At 39.1% G+C, this 16,539-nt stretch overlaps 1 protein-coding gene across 4 annotated transcripts in view; it reads left to right on the top strand.

The window, feature by feature from the left end:
• LOC124717000 (U11/U12 small nuclear ribonucleoprotein 35 kDa protein-like) overlaps window positions 1-16,539 on the top strand; it is a 71,448-nt gene that overhangs the window by 35,375 nt on the left and 19,534 nt on the right. The window contains exon 6 of one of the 4 annotated variants that reach the window (XM_047243625.1): window positions 2,620-2,823. The exons of 1 other annotated variant lie outside the window; for it this stretch is intronic. Coding sequence is in view for 1 of the 3 variants with exons in the window: in XM_047243624.1 (XP_047099580.1) it covers window positions 120-2,106 (1,987 nt within the window). In the remaining 2 variants the exon portion in view is untranslated. Of the gene's footprint in view, window positions 1-119; window positions 2,197-2,619; window positions 2,824-16,539 lie in introns of those variants that run through there. 2 more of the 4 variants (XM_047243624.1, XM_047243627.1) reach the window with 2 other exon arrangements.

Raw genomic sequence — 16,539 nt, 5'->3', positions numbered from 1 at the left:
AATTTTTCCTCTTTCCGTTTTTCACACACATTCTCCAATTTACCGCGCAAACTTATTACAGCGATAGAATTATCCCCATTAAATTTCGTTAAAACTCATTTTTCCCTTTTTCCTTGCAGGTTTACAATGGAAGGTCCGAAATATGTTTCAAATCGGTCGAAAAGAATTGTAGCCCTTGCACGCTCTCAAAATTACCTTGAAGAATCAGACTCGGAAGTGGATTCAGATGAATCATGCATTCCAGATGAGGACCTTACTATCCAAGATCCTCGCAATGAAACAGATAATGACGATGACTCTCCCAATGATGATGATCGCGATGATGAAACTATTCGAGAAATATTTGAAGTCGAAAATACCGCAGTTCGCGAAGAAACTGGAGAGCAACCACAGTCTGACATAACTTCTGGTGGAAGCAGACTAATCACTCCACAGAAGCCTGCTGATGTTGCTAGCTCATCTACGCGTTCTGATGACACTCTAGATGAGAGTCGTCTTCCAGTTTCTTACTACGGAAGAAACAAGTGTTTCACATGGTCATCAACTCCTGTTCGCTCTAAGACGCGAACAGCAGCATCCAATATAATAAAGGTACGGCTATCAAAGATACAAGGGCCTGCTCTTACCGTGGGGAAAAACCCACTCCCAGGTGAAGTGTGGCGCCTTTTGTTTACTGACGACATGATTGAGACGATTGTAAAGCATACTAATGAAAAGTTGGCCAAAATTCGTTCTGTTATTGAACTAAAAGAAAGTGTAGCTTACAGAGACACTACTGTGCAGGAAGTGAACGCTGTGATTGGAGTCACAGTTCTTTGCAGCATATTCAAATCTGCGAGGGAGCCTATGACCTCGCTGTTTTCCACTTCGGTCTTGGGGAGGCCAATTTTTCGATCAATAATAACAGAAAAGCGATTAGGAATATTGCTTAGGGCATTTAGATTCGATGACTCGAGCACGAGGGAACAGAGGGAAAAATATGACCCAGCTGCTGCCATTACAGACATATTTAATAAGTTTATTTGGAACTGCCAACAAATTTATAGCCCTGGAGCGCATTTGACAGTTGATGAAACTTTGGTGCCTTTCAGAGGGAGGGTTAAATTTCGTATATATATGCCGAATAAACCGGCTAAATATGGCATTAAGGTCATGGGTCTGGCAGATGCACACAATGCATATATTTACAATGCCTACATCTACTCCGGCAAAGGCTGTGATGGAGCCACACTTTCTACAGCAGAAAAGAAAAAGAGCATTCCCACGCAGTCTGTAATCCGCCTATCTAAAGGGCTGTATGGCACAAACAGAAATATTAGTTGCGACAATTGGTTTTGTTCTGTGGAACTTGCCCAGGAGCTACTAGCTCACAATTTGACATTAGTTGGGACACTAAAAAGAAACAGACCCCAGATACCAGCAGAATTTCAAGCAAGAAGCGATCGTGAAATTGGGTCCAGCCTTTATGGCTTTACGAAAGAAATGACTCTGCTTTCTTATGTCCCAAAAAGGAATAAGGCAGTCCTACTTCTTTCGTCAATGCATCATTCCAATTACACTGACGTTTCAAATGATAAACCTGAAATCATATCTTTTTATAACGCCACAAAAAGTGGAATAGACACGCTAGATATGAAGTGCAGTGTTTATTCTACTAATCGCAAAACAAGAAGGTGGCCGTTGGCTATTTTTTACCACATGGTGGCCATGGCTGGATCAAACGCAAGTATACTTTATGGACTTTTTGGAGAGAAGAAAACCGTATCACGTTTTGATTTCCTGAAAAGAGTTTCTCTATATTTGGTCTACGATTTCGTAAAATCCCGACTGGCAATCTCCAATCTGCCTCAAGAGCTACAAAGTATTATTTCATCTTTAGAAGAAGAGGCAGCAAAAGAAAAGCAAATCGTTAGCCAACGGAATAAATTTGTTGTTCGAGTTGATGAGTGTCCGACGGACACACTTGGTAAAAGAAAAACCTGTCGATTTTGTCCATATCAAAAAAAGAGGAAAACTGCCTACAAGTGTATTTCTTGCGAAGAACCAACGTGCTTGGAGTGTTCACGAAAAGTGTGCAAGACTTGTGCAATTAAAAATAAAAGTTAAATTTTTTCTTTGCATTACATTTTAGTATTCATTTTCTTTGTGTTGTAACTATAATAATGTAAAAAAAAAGTATTTCTAAAGGAGTAATGTGTAAACAACAAAACACTGCAAATTAAAGTTTTTCCTAGTAATAAACTTGAATTTACTGGTATTTTAACAAATATTATGGTTCAAAAACCTATTATTATGTTTAATTACACCTTAAAGAGAGAGAGAAGCAACGTAGAAGTGCGGAAAAGTCATAAAAATAGAGAAAAATACACTTTAAATGTCCTAGCGGTCTAGCAGACCGATGTTCCATCTTACCGCCGAGTAAAAGATGTTCCGGTTAGAGGGTTAAATTAGTCTCAATCTGTTACGTTATAAGCTCCAGAAGAGTTTCATGGACTGAAAAAACTGCTGGCATAAGTGTATAAACAGCTTTCTGCATAGATTGTGAATTAGCACATAACTCTAAGGCTGTTCATGTAAACACTTAATTGATTACTTCTGTTATTTATTTTCGGTTTGCAGGAAGAAGTCTGTGGAAGGATTGTGTCTACATTGAAGAGTGTACATAATCTCTCTTGTTCCCATTAATATTGGGCAACTTGGAAATTTTTGTTGAATTTTGTGAAGCAGCTGTAAAGGTGATAGTTTTGTTGTATTTGCACAAGAAGTTGTTACTAAATTGGTGCCAGTATAGTGAAACATTATAAAAACACATCACCCAGTTAAGTAGTCATGTTTTGGAAATCGTAACGCCAAGAAGAAGAAAAAAAATGATGATGATGATGATGGTGATGGTGATGGTGATGATTCTGTTCAGTTTTTAAACATCTTATAAGTCATGAGTTGTGCTCTTTGAGCATTATGTCACATTATAACTTCAGTTAAAAAATAGTCGCCGCATTGACAGAAGTGATGGAAAAAGTTGGTTGTAGGATTAGTATGTAGAAGTAGTGAAATGTGTTGTGGTAGAATGACAGTGGTTGGTTATGTTTTATTGTGTGCCTGGGGGGGGTTACATCAGATGTTCTACAGGAACTTCCCAAAATTTTATCAGGGCATCTGCTCATCATCTTCTGGTAATGATACTTTGGTGTGCCTGCCGGTGGAAGGCTCCAAGACAGCACTTCGATGTTACTGCTAAACACACATTGCAAAAAGAAAAATGGGGGAACATGTACATAGTGATGGTTTTTAGCACATACATAACAGCACATTTTGTTGAAAGTAATGAAAATAGTCTGTCATGCGAGAGATTGCAAAGTATTGGACTACTTGTTCCTTTTGTTAATTCACAAACCACTGTTGATACAATATCAACAGGTGCAAGGTCATTTACCATGTCTTTTAGTTAAACTACGTGTAGGGCATTGTGTGGCCAGCGTTATTGCTTTGATAATGCTGTCCCGGAAAGACGTAGCAGTAGCGAGGGTCAAGGGCCTTGCTGCATTTGCGTGTTCAGCACTTTTTATCCAGGATTACCAGCTTTTTTTAAAGCAGAGTTGGGACATCCCTACACTGAAAAAGTGTGATTTTTTTAACTAACATCTCTAAACCTATAATTTACACACACAGGTGTAAAATTCAAACATATATTGTACAATTTGTGGTTTATTTTAAATCCTTAAAGTGTTATGACAGCACAAAAGGTATAATCTAGGCAAGTTTGAATTGCAGCAAAGTACTGCATATTATGTTCTTGATATTTCTGGTTGCTTTTCAACCTCCTTAGTAGGTCATTCTCTTTTTCCCTGTTGAGAAACCAATGGAAATGCTGGCATAGTAATGACTAGTTGTCCTTCACCATTAATTCAGCTTCTAATGTACCGTATTTACTCGAATCTAAGCCGCACTTTTTTTCCGCTTTTTGTAATCCAAAAAACCGCCTGCGGCTTAGAATCGAGTGCAAAGCAAGCGGAAGTTCTGAAAAATGTTGGTAGGTGCCGCCAAAACTAACTTCTGCCATCGAATATATGTAGCGCTACACAGGCATGCTTTGTAGGCACAAAGATAAATACTGGCGCCAAAACCTCTGTGTTAGTAAATAAATTTAAAAAAAGGTGGAAGACTAGATTTTTTTCTCCGCCCCGAGTTTCGACCACTGCATATTCATACATTATCCAACGAAGTAAATACAAATTCCGTATTGTTCATCTTCGAATGCAGCAGAATTTCAATGTAGTACGAAAATCTGACTGGCAAGACTGTTTGGGATATTTGTCAATGTGGCAAACTCTACGTTCTGAATTTTTTCCTACCTGTGAGAAGAGATGGTTGCTAACAGGAACCTGATGAAATGTGAATCACATGCAGTATTCTCTTCACCATAAGAATAATACGAATATAAACATTTTGCCATGTATTCTTTCATGTTTGCTGCTATCTCATTTAAATCCTGTATACCTAATAAACTACGAAACTAGAGTGAGACACCAGCAAACGCAGAAGAATATACATATCGTGTCATGTTTATATTCGTATTCTTCTTATCCCTAATAGTGATACAGTCAGAAATGAAGCACGGCAACTGACTAGATTTTTCAATCTAAGATGACTCTAATTTCTGTGCAGAATTTGATGTACTAAAGAAGTGAGAAGTGGCCGCAAAGATTTTCAAACGGAGAAAAATTTTCGCCTAATTCTCGTTCAGAACATGTTCTATCATACGCAGTCTATTATTTGGTTCTTGTCGATCATTATCAAAGAAAGCAGCTGTGTAAGTATCAACAAATAGCAGTCTATTGCCATTGCTTCGCTAATGAGACGATTCCTCTCTCTTTTTTTTTTCTTTTTAAATTTTAAGCGGTGGTAGCGTGCACAAAAGCAAGCCATGCCGCGAGCGGCGACAGGCCGTAAACACGACTATCAGAATGCGACAAACAATGCATGACGCAGTACAGTAATGCATTTTCAGCTTAGCGTGACATAAACACCTACAACAAAGAAAACGGCACTTATCAGATCAAAGCAAAATAAGCAATCGATTCAAACCAGGCGAAGCACGTGAAAAAGGAAGAGTACCCGTATAAATACGGACGGAGCGCCTGGCACATAGCAATGGCTACCTGGTAAAGATTAACTGCTAAGCTTACGACTCCAACCAAATTACTGTAGCGGTATCGTCATTCATTTGACCTAAATTGTGTCTCATATTACAATGGACCAACTTTGTTTCGATTTGGAGGTGCGGCCTAAAACTTTTCTCTCCCCTTGAATTTCGAGCCTCAAATTTCAGATGCGGCTTAGATTCGGGAAATTTTTTTTTTCCTTTATTTCGTGTCTCATTTTTCAGGTGTGGCTTAGATTCGAGTAAATACGGTAGTCATTGACTAACAGTTCAGCAGCATTAGGATGAAATACTGATAACATTAAACAGACATCTGTAAACAGGTTCTTGTAGTTTGCATGACAGTGAAATTCTGCACCAGTTTCTCATTACTTCAGCTTAAAAAGGCTCTCTTTCTCTTGCTTGAGAAATGTGCTTAATTGCACACATTCTTTGAACATCAGATCGTCATCAACATGAAATTTGTATTGACATGTCCCTTCTAATCTTCTATGTTAACAAAAATGGTTTGAAAGCTTGGTTTACACTTTCTCCAAAATCAAAATGTTTGTCAATGTAGTCTATAATAGGGTGCAAGTAATGAGCTGCACTCAGTAGTGCAGAATGTTCATTATAAGTGTTCCAACAATGTTCATTAAAATCTGATAAATGCCAAATGCCAGGGACAGGTCATCTTCAGTTACAATTTCTTCTTCTTCTTCTTCTTCTTCTCTCTCTCTCTCTCTCTCTCTCTCTCTCTCTCTCTCTCTCTCTCTCTCTCTCTCTTTTCTTTTTTTTATTTACTGCCACTTCATTACTTTCACTGACTTATGATTTCATTTGTGAAAATGTTTTTTGTTGTTGTGGTCTTCAGCTTGATGCAGCTCTCCATGCGAGTCTATCCTTTGCAAACTTTTTCATACCCAAATAACTATTTCAACCTACATCCATTTGAAACTGCTTGCTGTATTCAACCCTTGGTCTTCCTCTGCAGTTTTTACCCTAGCCCCGCTTCCCTCCAGTACTAAATTGATAATACCTTGATGTGTCAGAATATGTCCTATCAAATGAACCCTTCTTTTAGCCAGGTTGTGCTGCAATTTTTTTTTCTCCTGAGTGCTGTTCAGTACCTCCTCATTATTTACACAAGCTACCCATCTACTATTTAGTATTCATTTCAAGCAACACGTAAAACACAAAATAGATACGGCTCATCACTTGATGGATAAAGTGGTCCCATCTCTGAGATCTGTGGGGAGTAGCGTAGGATGATTCAAAGAAATGGGGAAGTCCATGTTTGTCAATCCATCCTCACTCAGCATCTTTACAGTTGCACAATTTAAGTGTTCGAAGAATGTTGGTACATGACTTCTAATGCCACCTACATGAGTTGCAGATTGTCCAGGAACTGAAGTGCAGAAATCGTGTTATGTGATGACAATTCTGTAAATTAATGCTTCAAATGGTGAACGAGGACAAGGAGTTTATTGACAAACTGTGGGTGTTGGACAAAGCCCATTTCCACCTCAGTGGATTTGTTAACAAACAAAATTTTTAGATACTGATCACAAGACAATCCTATGGAGCTGCGCCTGCATCCACTGCATTGCACAGCAACAAAGTTACTGTGTGGTGTGTTGTGTCATCATATGATGCAAAAGCCGTTTTTTTAGGACAAGAATGGTCATGCGATTACAGTCACATTGAATTGTTATGTCGTCCAGCTTGAAACCTTTGTTATGCAACAACTATAGAGATTTGCAGGCATTATTGACACAAGCTGGTTTCAACATCACACACAGCACAAATATCAATAGCTGCTGTACTTGGGGAGTGTGCAATTTCGAGAGCTGGTGACATTCAGTGGCCTCCCAGATCCCCTGATCTGTCAGCTTGATATTCCTTTTAGTGTTCCTTAGTTGACCTGCTACAATTGAAGAATTGAAGGCCAAGATCCAAGAAGCAATTGCCAAAATTTTAGTTGAGATGTTACATCATGCAATGAAGAAAATAACGAAGAGACTGCAGTAATGTTTGCGTAGAGAAGCAGCTCATCTGCAAGATTTCATTTTCAAAAATTAATTGTACTGATTGTATTCTAAAATGACATTATTTTTGCAATTAAAAGACATAAATATATATTTTAATTTGGTTTCATGAAATTATTTACTTTTCAAGATTTCCCCATTTCTTTGAATTGTAGGAATGTTTCCTTACCTAGGAACCATACAAAGAAAAATGTTCACACGTGGTCAAGGAACACATCTGATTACCGATTACGCAACTACAAACAAACACAGAAAATAGTCTCGAAATTCATAAGTTTCCAACGAAGTCTCAGGCTGGTGCGATTGGCACTGGATAAAGGCGCAGTGTAGTGGAACAAGCAGATGCCAAGCGAGGTGGCAATCTCGTCCCCGAGTTTCACCAGCATAGTGATATTCCTATGCGAGGTGTGGAATTAATAATCTTTGGCAGAAGACATGACGTGAAACACCCTCTACACACCCAGCTGCATAGTAGGAGTAGAGATGGCAGGTCTGTGGGGGCAAGGGCTCAGTTCGTTACAGGTTGACAGCCTTGTGGCCATGTTTGACAGCTGAAAGCGCATGTGTCGGCCTGTGCGAATCACTTGTGCCTTTGACTTTAGGACCAGTGGCACCTGCAGTGTGTGGCCCTAGGAGCACATGAAATAATACTGTTGTGAAAGTGGCGGGGGCTGCAGTGCAGAGTGTTGATGATGCCATGCAGTGTACTTTTTTTCTTTCAGTGAAATAGTGTTTTCATACAAGAAAGTTACGTTTTGGCTTGACAGAGTATTGCACTTGATGTAAAGGGTATAGACTCAGTGAAGAGCAATCTGTATTCAAGACACTGATTTGTATCATCTCTTGTAGAAGATAGGCAAAATATTTTATTAGATTACTTTTTCAACAATCTAAGCAATATTTTTTTTATCTACACAGAATCATTTGCTGCACAAATGATCTGTACAAAATGTGAACTGTAAGTAGTGTCGTCATTGTGGAAAATCTTTCTCCTCCAACATATCCTACACTTGTCAATATTGATCGACAAACAAGTTAGGGCACAGCCATCTAGAATACGGGTGGTCATAATTAGGAACTGCACGCAGGTGGGCTGTGAGCAGGGATGTCACAGGTGAGCCTCATGGCATCGAATACCTGAACACAGTCGGGATATTTCATGTTTTCTTATGTGGTCGGTGAAATGGTAGTATAAAGGATCCTAAGGATGGCTACCTCTTTCAGGTTTTTTTATGTGGTGAGAGGCTCATTGCACACCAAATAGACCTGTGCTGAGGAAAAACCCCTGATAATGTGGCAAACAAGAACACAAATTTACAACAAATAATAGAAGAAAAATATGGAAATAACTATGACATAAACACTCACCACATCTTCTCATTCTTAGCATCTGGATGGATACTGGCATACATCTTACAAAGAAAATGAAAAGCAAAAGTACAAAACAGAAATTTTAGTGTACTAAACATATACATACTGTTGTAATCATTATTTAGATGATCCTGAATTGCCACTCGATTCCTTGTCGCTACTGTCATTGTAGAGAGCATTGTCCTCTGTGCCGTCAAGCACATTAGAAACACAGCATCTCTCAAATGCGTGATGGACAGCTTTATATGAGTCTAGTACAAGTGTTTGGCAAATTTAGCACGGTACCAGGACAACATTGCCATACATGTTTAATGGGTCTGCACTTTGATTGTTCCAGCTTCACCATAAAAATTGTTAAATCACTGTCAGTTACTTGCTTAAAATGTTGAAAATTTTCTGTAATCACTCCCACTGTACAAACTGAATATAATACTTGATGTGTTCGGAGACAGGTTGTGGATAATATGTGAGTAATTTGTGTCAAAGTTGGTTCTAATGAATGCATGTAATATTATCTTCTTTTACCTTTTAGAAAGGAACACTATAACCAAATTTTTGACACCAGTAGTAATGAGAAGCAATCCAGAAGTTGAAATGTCTCCTATTCCCAGCAAGCTGAAGAATCGCAACACTGTTCACAATATGTTTTTGTAGGCCACAAAACATTTTGGCCATAAGCAAAAACATATAAACTATTATCTAATTCAAAACTGTTACTAGCATTAACATTGAAAAGCTACCTTTAACTTTTCTCAAACTTGTAGTTTGTAAAAGGTGTTTGCTGTAAAAAGGCAAGCATGCATTAATTAGAACCAACTTTGACAAAAGGCAGCTTTTGTTGGGTTAAAGAAAATGGTTGCTTTAATTGCAATGACTAGTTTTTTTCAGAATGTGTGTAGTGGTGCATTCAAAGCACTGTGGCAACAGATGGTGCCAAACTCTTGATACAGTTTGTTTGATCAGCAGTCTGAAGTTGTCACTCTCATGTTCACTACAAAAGGGAATGAAAAGTGAAATAAATGTGTGGATATTTAACAAGAAAGTTGCAGCATCTTTGGCATATACTGCAAAGGGTCTAGTAATTTTCTTTAATCATCCAAACACTTACACTGACTTTTGTAAACCCATTTTTGTACTGCACATTTCATGGTTGAAGCCAATAACAGAACAGCTTGCTGTTGAGGATCTTTCTCTATATTGAGTATATGGAGGTGAATTCCTGTATGGAATCCCATTACATGTTCTAGCCATCCCTGAAAAACAGTTTACCCAGTCAGTGAATTCAGTACTCAGGAGTTCGTGGCTCAGGACTAATGTTCTTGTGTTATCTCTGTTTGTAGGAACATATCTGGTATCTGAGACTGTGATACCGTTGAGTGCCTTTAAAAATTAGTGAATATTGAATTCAAGATTGATCATGTCTTCAAGAAGGAATAAGCTTGATGTACTGGTGGTTTTTGTGAAGAAGTTGTCTAGGGTGGTCAACTCATTTCAGTTTATTGCAGCTAGTGCCACAAAGAACTAAGTTATTTAGGAAATACTGGGGAATGGCAAGATGTGACAGAAGAGATTGGAATTTTTCAGGAAAGCAGCAGTGGCAGTTCAGGTGAATCAAGATGAAAATGATTGTAACAAGTCTTAAGCCATTGTTGTTTTGTTGAAACAGAAGGTACCTTGTGTTAGTTTATCAACTTAACTTAAAATACAAATTGTCTTCATGAAAACAGCTGATAAAGTATGTTGCCACAGTTTTATAAATGTTGCAAAAGTAACATAGTGTTAACGTTGGGTAGAGCAAACTTTATGGCTATAACGACAGAGACCTGGACTTCTGATAACACTGGATCATATTTGGCAATAACATTTGATTTCATATTTCAAGATGATGTGTGCTTATATCATATTTCAACTGAAAAGGTTGCATTTTTCTCTTTCTGGACTAAGCATAGGTAGGTTGCAAATACAACATTTGGGGGAGGGAGGGTTATTTAGAACAGAATTGTTACAATAATTACTGACAATGCAGCAAATATGAAAAATGCTGTTATACCCACACAATTAATTTAACTGTGAAAGAGGTGATGTTGGAAAAAATTTCATTTTTTTTTTCATTCCAAAATATTGAAAGAAAAAAAGGTTGAGCCCTTGTGATTCATTTTCAAAGAGTACTTTGGCTTCAGGAAAACTCAAGGGGAGATGGGCCATCAAATTCTAAAAAAGTAATGCAGACTTGTCCAACAACATTAAATTCTAATCTTATTATGATAGAGACACTAAGTGCAATAAAAAAAACCTCTTTCAGCAGTGAGGAACTGTATAATGACCATGTTATGTCCTAGCCAGTAATGCCAACCGAGCCCGCTGCCAAAAGGTTGGCAGCATCAAAGTCCGGACGCCGTCCGCATAAGCAGTGTCAGCGATACAGGAAATTGCCGCAAGTCTGCGCGCGCCACCGCTGGCTTCTGGCTTCTTAAGCGCTGGAGTCGCGAGCGCTACGACAGTTCTGCATTCGCCGCTCAGTTGTGTACTCGCCACCGAATTGTGTACTTGCTAGTCAGTTGTGTGTTCATCGCGGCAGAGTTGTTGTTTGTCGTCAGCCGACGCTGACCTAGCCGCTCCGACTCGAACTGGACAGATTTCTGTAGACACCGAGTTCGCTATTGTGTTTCTGTACCTTCATCAATAAAGTTAAGTACCGACTTTTATTTAATCAGAGTGTTTGGGGTTTCATCTTTCTGTTTACTGTTCCAGCGGACCGGTCGGCCCGCTATTAAAAGTGTGGCGGTGACTTCGTAAGCCATTTCTACAGCCAAGTGTTTGTCGCTACGAACACCGCCACAAAAGACCGTACCTGGCTTCTGAATGCAGGAGAAGGGAAAATACTAAAAGACAGTGGTTCCCATACTGAATGATGATCAACATGTCAGGCAAAACTTAAATCACAGTGTTATTAATTTCCCTCAACATTGTTATTAATTTCCATACAGATTTGTGGTGTACAACATACAGTGAAAACCATCAAACCCTGTACTGAATGTTTTCAGTTATCTAAGACAAAACTTGTAGATGCCATTTGTAGAAAAGCACGGAACCTCAAAACCAATAAAGTTGTAGTGAAAATATTCCTAGAGCTAAGATTTAAAACAGTGGGTTTAGGCATAGAAGAAAATGCTGGTAACACACAGCAATGGGGTCACAGGAGGAGTTAAGTGATGATAACCCCGGCAAGAAACCAGCTGGGAAACACGAGAGGTTGCTACTACTGAAGTTACAACAACACCACCAGAAGCTGCCAAAAAAAAAGCACTGAATATTTTGGCATTTTTTTGACAAAGTAGCTAAGAATAAATCACATGCCACACTTATAACCAAAGGTCTTGTTCCTTGTCAAAGAATATTTGGAGGTACATTACTTGAGAAGAGAGGAAAACTCAAAGAACTTTAGGAAAATGCATGAACTGGTTTTTGCAGAACTGTTTTCCTGGCCACTAATTATCTGTGCATTCCAGCAACTTATGTTCCCTCTGAAAGAGTATTTTTTCTGAAGCTGGACAATTCACTAACATGAGACAAAATTATTTGTCACAAGAAAACTTGAACATGATATTAACATTGAACTCATATTCTTAAATCATTTTCATGATGTAAATTACTTATAGCTGGAAATTTTTTAAAGAAAATGTCTGTATAAAACTGTACTCAAAGAATGGCATCTGATAGGCGCTGTACTAAGATTTGTGCATCCAAACAAATACTGGGATTATGCAAAACTGTTTGTTAGTTGTTTTAGGAAGTGTTGTCTATAGCGAGACATGAAGCGCCATAATTTGAGGATGAAAAGCAGTGGCTACAATAATAGGTATTACTAATTAAATTTTTAATGGCAACTCGCGAAAGTGCATCCTATGGATCTCTAATGTATAGAAAGGCTGCGCAACATTGAATGTTTTCTTTGTGACACCATTATTGAAATTTGTGATTTTTATTATGCAGAGTATGTGTTGTAATGGCATTTATCATGAACAATACATCATTTGGAAAATTCACCATGTGTAATAAGTTATCTGACTTTTAGAGAGGGTCCATCAAATCATATAAAAACATTTGAAGCCCTCTTTAAAGGAGGGGCTCGGTTGTAAATGTGATGACTGACATTTTGGGCAAGAATGACTTATGCAGCATATGGTGCAGTACCTTGCACTCAGAGTTAAATGCATGAGTTAGTTTTAAAAAATCTCTCCATATGGCAGATGAATACAGCTTGTTCTTTCCTGGTAAGTAGAAGCTGCTGCAAGTATAACATGGCATGTGTGACAAAATAGCTACTAGGAGGCAGTTGGAATTTGAAGGGAAGATGAATGTGAACAATTCTGCAGTATTGTTTCAACTCGATGTTCCTTTTGATTGTCAGTCAAAAGCCAAGGAATGAACCTGGCAGCAACCCATCTCATTCCCAAGTCTTCTATTAAAATTCGCTGAACCGAGCTCCAAGATAACCCACTAATCTCTGACAGTTGATCAGTTGTCTGTCGACGATCTGTGATCACAAGCTCTTGAATTTTTTCAATATTTTCATCTATTCGGGCATCGATGTATGTCCAGAATGAAGTTTTATCATCAATTGACATGTCGCCATTTTTAAATTGAGCCAACCGCTCGCACACTTGAGTTTTCCCATAGCCTCATCTTGGTAAACTATTTTCAACATCATTTTTACCAATAGAAAACAAAATTTCACAGCTGCACTTTGTTCACTTAAATTTCCCATTATAAAAATCAAAACAAGAACAAAACAACGCTAGCAAACCAAGTCAACAAGCCAGGTCAACAACACAGGTGGAACTGAACTGGCAATGAGTTGCGCTATACTTCCCTAGTGGCAGAAATGCGTACTGCACAAGTTCCGCCCACGGCAATGTTATCCCAGGTTTTACCACCTCATAAATATCATCAGGTGTGTTATTAATTGGCAAAGCGACCATACAAATTTGTTTGACACAAATGTAGATTGTTTACAGTTAATGTAACCTACTGCCACCCCCATATACGTGTGTGCCAGGACAGTCACACACAGTCTTCAGAGTAGATTTGTCATATAAACACATACATAATTTAAATATGTATATAAAGGCAATTAATACTCACAAATTGTGTGTTATTATTTCAATTAGATTTTGTTTGCACATATGAACAACATAATGAATTGAAACCTGACATTTTTGACACTATCATTCTGAACTATGTAAAGGAAGTACTTGGGAATGGCTCATATTGAAATCCGTACCCATGGAGGACTCAAACAGTGATCTCTGCTGTCCCAATCACTGACACTGTCCTGAGTCCATGGATGCCAGCTCTGCTGACATCTTACCACACCTGGGCAGACACTGATCCAACCATGTGACATTCACTGGTGACATTTATGGTGTAACGGGAAGACTCACACTGTTGTCATTTCCAATACCATCAATCCTTAAACAACTTCGTTTTCATCAAAACTGTATTTTCGGAATTTTTTCATCTTATTGCATTAACATTTTTGAAATATATATATTTCAGTGGAGCTTTCTCCATTTGGTTACTAAGTGAACAGATCAATGACATTACCTGAATTCATGTACTGAGGGGTAGCAGGCACAAAAAAGAAACAAATACAAATCTCAGAATTTTTGTCTATAGAAACAAATACACCTACAAGAATTGAGAAGCAAGAACAGAAAACTTGAACAGAGATTGGTTCTCGAGAACTCGTTTGAACCAAAACCTTGTTTTCAGATTGTCAGCCATATATAACACACTGGAGGTGTTGAACAACCCTTTGTTACAAATGCAATGAAACATAATTTATGCTGTATTGACACAAAGTGACATTAACTTGACTACAGGCTATATTTACAAAATGGTACACCGATGTTTTGCCTCGACAGAATTGAATTCCTTGTCAAAAAGTGAAAAAAACGGCTGCAGAATTTCATCTTGGGGCTCCAGTGCACATGTGGAGATAGGTGCATGGGCAACAACAGTGCGAGGACATGGGTGAAACACTTCGGAGATCGTAATACAAGCATCCGAGGTGAACCTCATAGCAGTCAACCTAGAACTGCCTCTATGGTATGCAACAAAGGAAGAGTTGATAATGAGTACATTGGGAAAGATGGATGTATCACTGTGAATGAAATTGCAATAGCACAGTAAATAAGTTGCAGCTTGAGTTATCAAAAAAATTGTGTTCATTGGGTCTCATGTTTATCGTTTGAAGGCAAAGTAAAGAGAAAAACAAACAATGGAAACTTCAGGTAGGAATATCAACAATGTAGGAAAAGATAGATTGCTACTTACTGTTAAGATGATATGTCAAACTGCAGACAGACACAATTAAAAGGCACTTCCACAAAAGCTTTCGGCCACAGCCTTTACCATAAAAAGAGAAACACACACCATTCATTCGCGTAGGCAAGCGCACCTCACATGCTCATGACAGCAGAATTGGCACTCTGGCCTGAGCTGTCGGAGTTGGCGGTCATGTGTGTGCATGAGGTGTGCTTGCTTGTGTGAATGAATGGTGTGTGTTTATCTTTTTCTGACAAAGGCTGTGGCTGAAAGCTTATGTCTAAGTGTCTATTAGTTGTGCCTCCTGCAGCTCAACATATCATCTTTATGATAAGTAGAATTCTTTCTTTTACTGTATTGTTGTTAAGAGAAAAACAATTAGGCAAACCACCCTCAGAAACTTCACAATGCAGGAGACAATTTTGTGATATTCATCGTAAAGGGTGATAAAAGCTGGTTCCATCATTATGTGCTCAACACAACACCAGAGTATGGAATGGTACCATTTGGATTTGCCATCAGAAAAGAAATTGTGGACAGTAGATCTCCTGGAGAAAGCTATGGACAGCATCGTCTGGGATGCAGACGATACAGACCATACGTGCTGTCCTCTACATCCAGTTGTTTTTGAAGATGCACTGTGCATTAGATTATACACTGTCCAGTCACTTTAATGTGATCACCTGTCAAGAGCCTGAATAACCACCTTCTGCAGCGAAGACCACTGTGAGACGTGCAGGGAGAGAGTCAGTGAGGTCCTGGAAGGTACTGCCACGGATCTGGAGCCACGCCGACTCCAGTGCCGTGGCCAGCTGCCCTGTGTTTCTCAGTTGAGGATCTGTGGCACGTACAGTCCCATCGAGGTGGTCCCACTGTTGACTGGGTTTAAATCAGGGGAGTCGGATGGGTAAGAGAGTACAGTAAACCCATCCTGGTGCTCTCCAAATCATGCATGTATGGTGTGAGCTGTGTGATTCATTATGTGAAAAACAAAACTGGATGTAAGGGTTAACATGGTTCCCAAGGATAGATGCATACTTAGTTGATCCATTTTGCCCACCGGAATGATAAGATCATCCAGGAAATGCCATGAAAACATTGCCCAGATTATGACGCTCTCTACCCGGGCCTGGACCCTTCTGACGATTGTCGCAGGGTGTTTGCTTTCAGAACATTTGGCCAGTGGCCAAATGTTTGATGGAGCATAAAATGTGATTCATTTGAAAAGGCCATATGTTGCCATTAGTGGATGTCCAGTATTGGTATGCAGATTCCATCGTTTGTTGCCAATGAACAGCAGTCAGCACGGGTGCTCGTGAACAAGGCACCTGCTGCGGAGGCCCATGCACGGCGACGTTCGGTGAATGGCTGTTGAGGGGACACTGTTGGTAGCCTCCTGGTTCATCTGGGCGGTCCATTGCTCAACAGTTGCATGTCTGTTTGCCCATACACATTTCTGCAGTCATCGTTGACCCCTTCATTTGTCTGCATCTACATTTACATACATACTCCGCAATCCACCATACGGTGCATGGCAGAGGGTACCTCGTACCACAACTAGCATCTTCTCTCCCTGTTCCACTCCCAAACAGAATGAGGGAAAAATGACTGCCTATATGCCTCTGTACGAGCCCTAATCTCTCTTATCTT

Source organism: Schistocerca piceifrons, chromosome 9 (genome assembly GCF_021461385.2).
Source record: "Schistocerca piceifrons isolate TAMUIC-IGC-003096 chromosome 9, iqSchPice1.1, whole genome shotgun sequence".
Classification (NCBI taxonomy): Eukaryota; Metazoa; Arthropoda; class Insecta; order Orthoptera; family Acrididae; genus Schistocerca; species Schistocerca piceifrons.
Note: the sequence above shows the minus strand (reverse complement) of the source record. Positions and strands in the feature narration are given on the sequence as shown.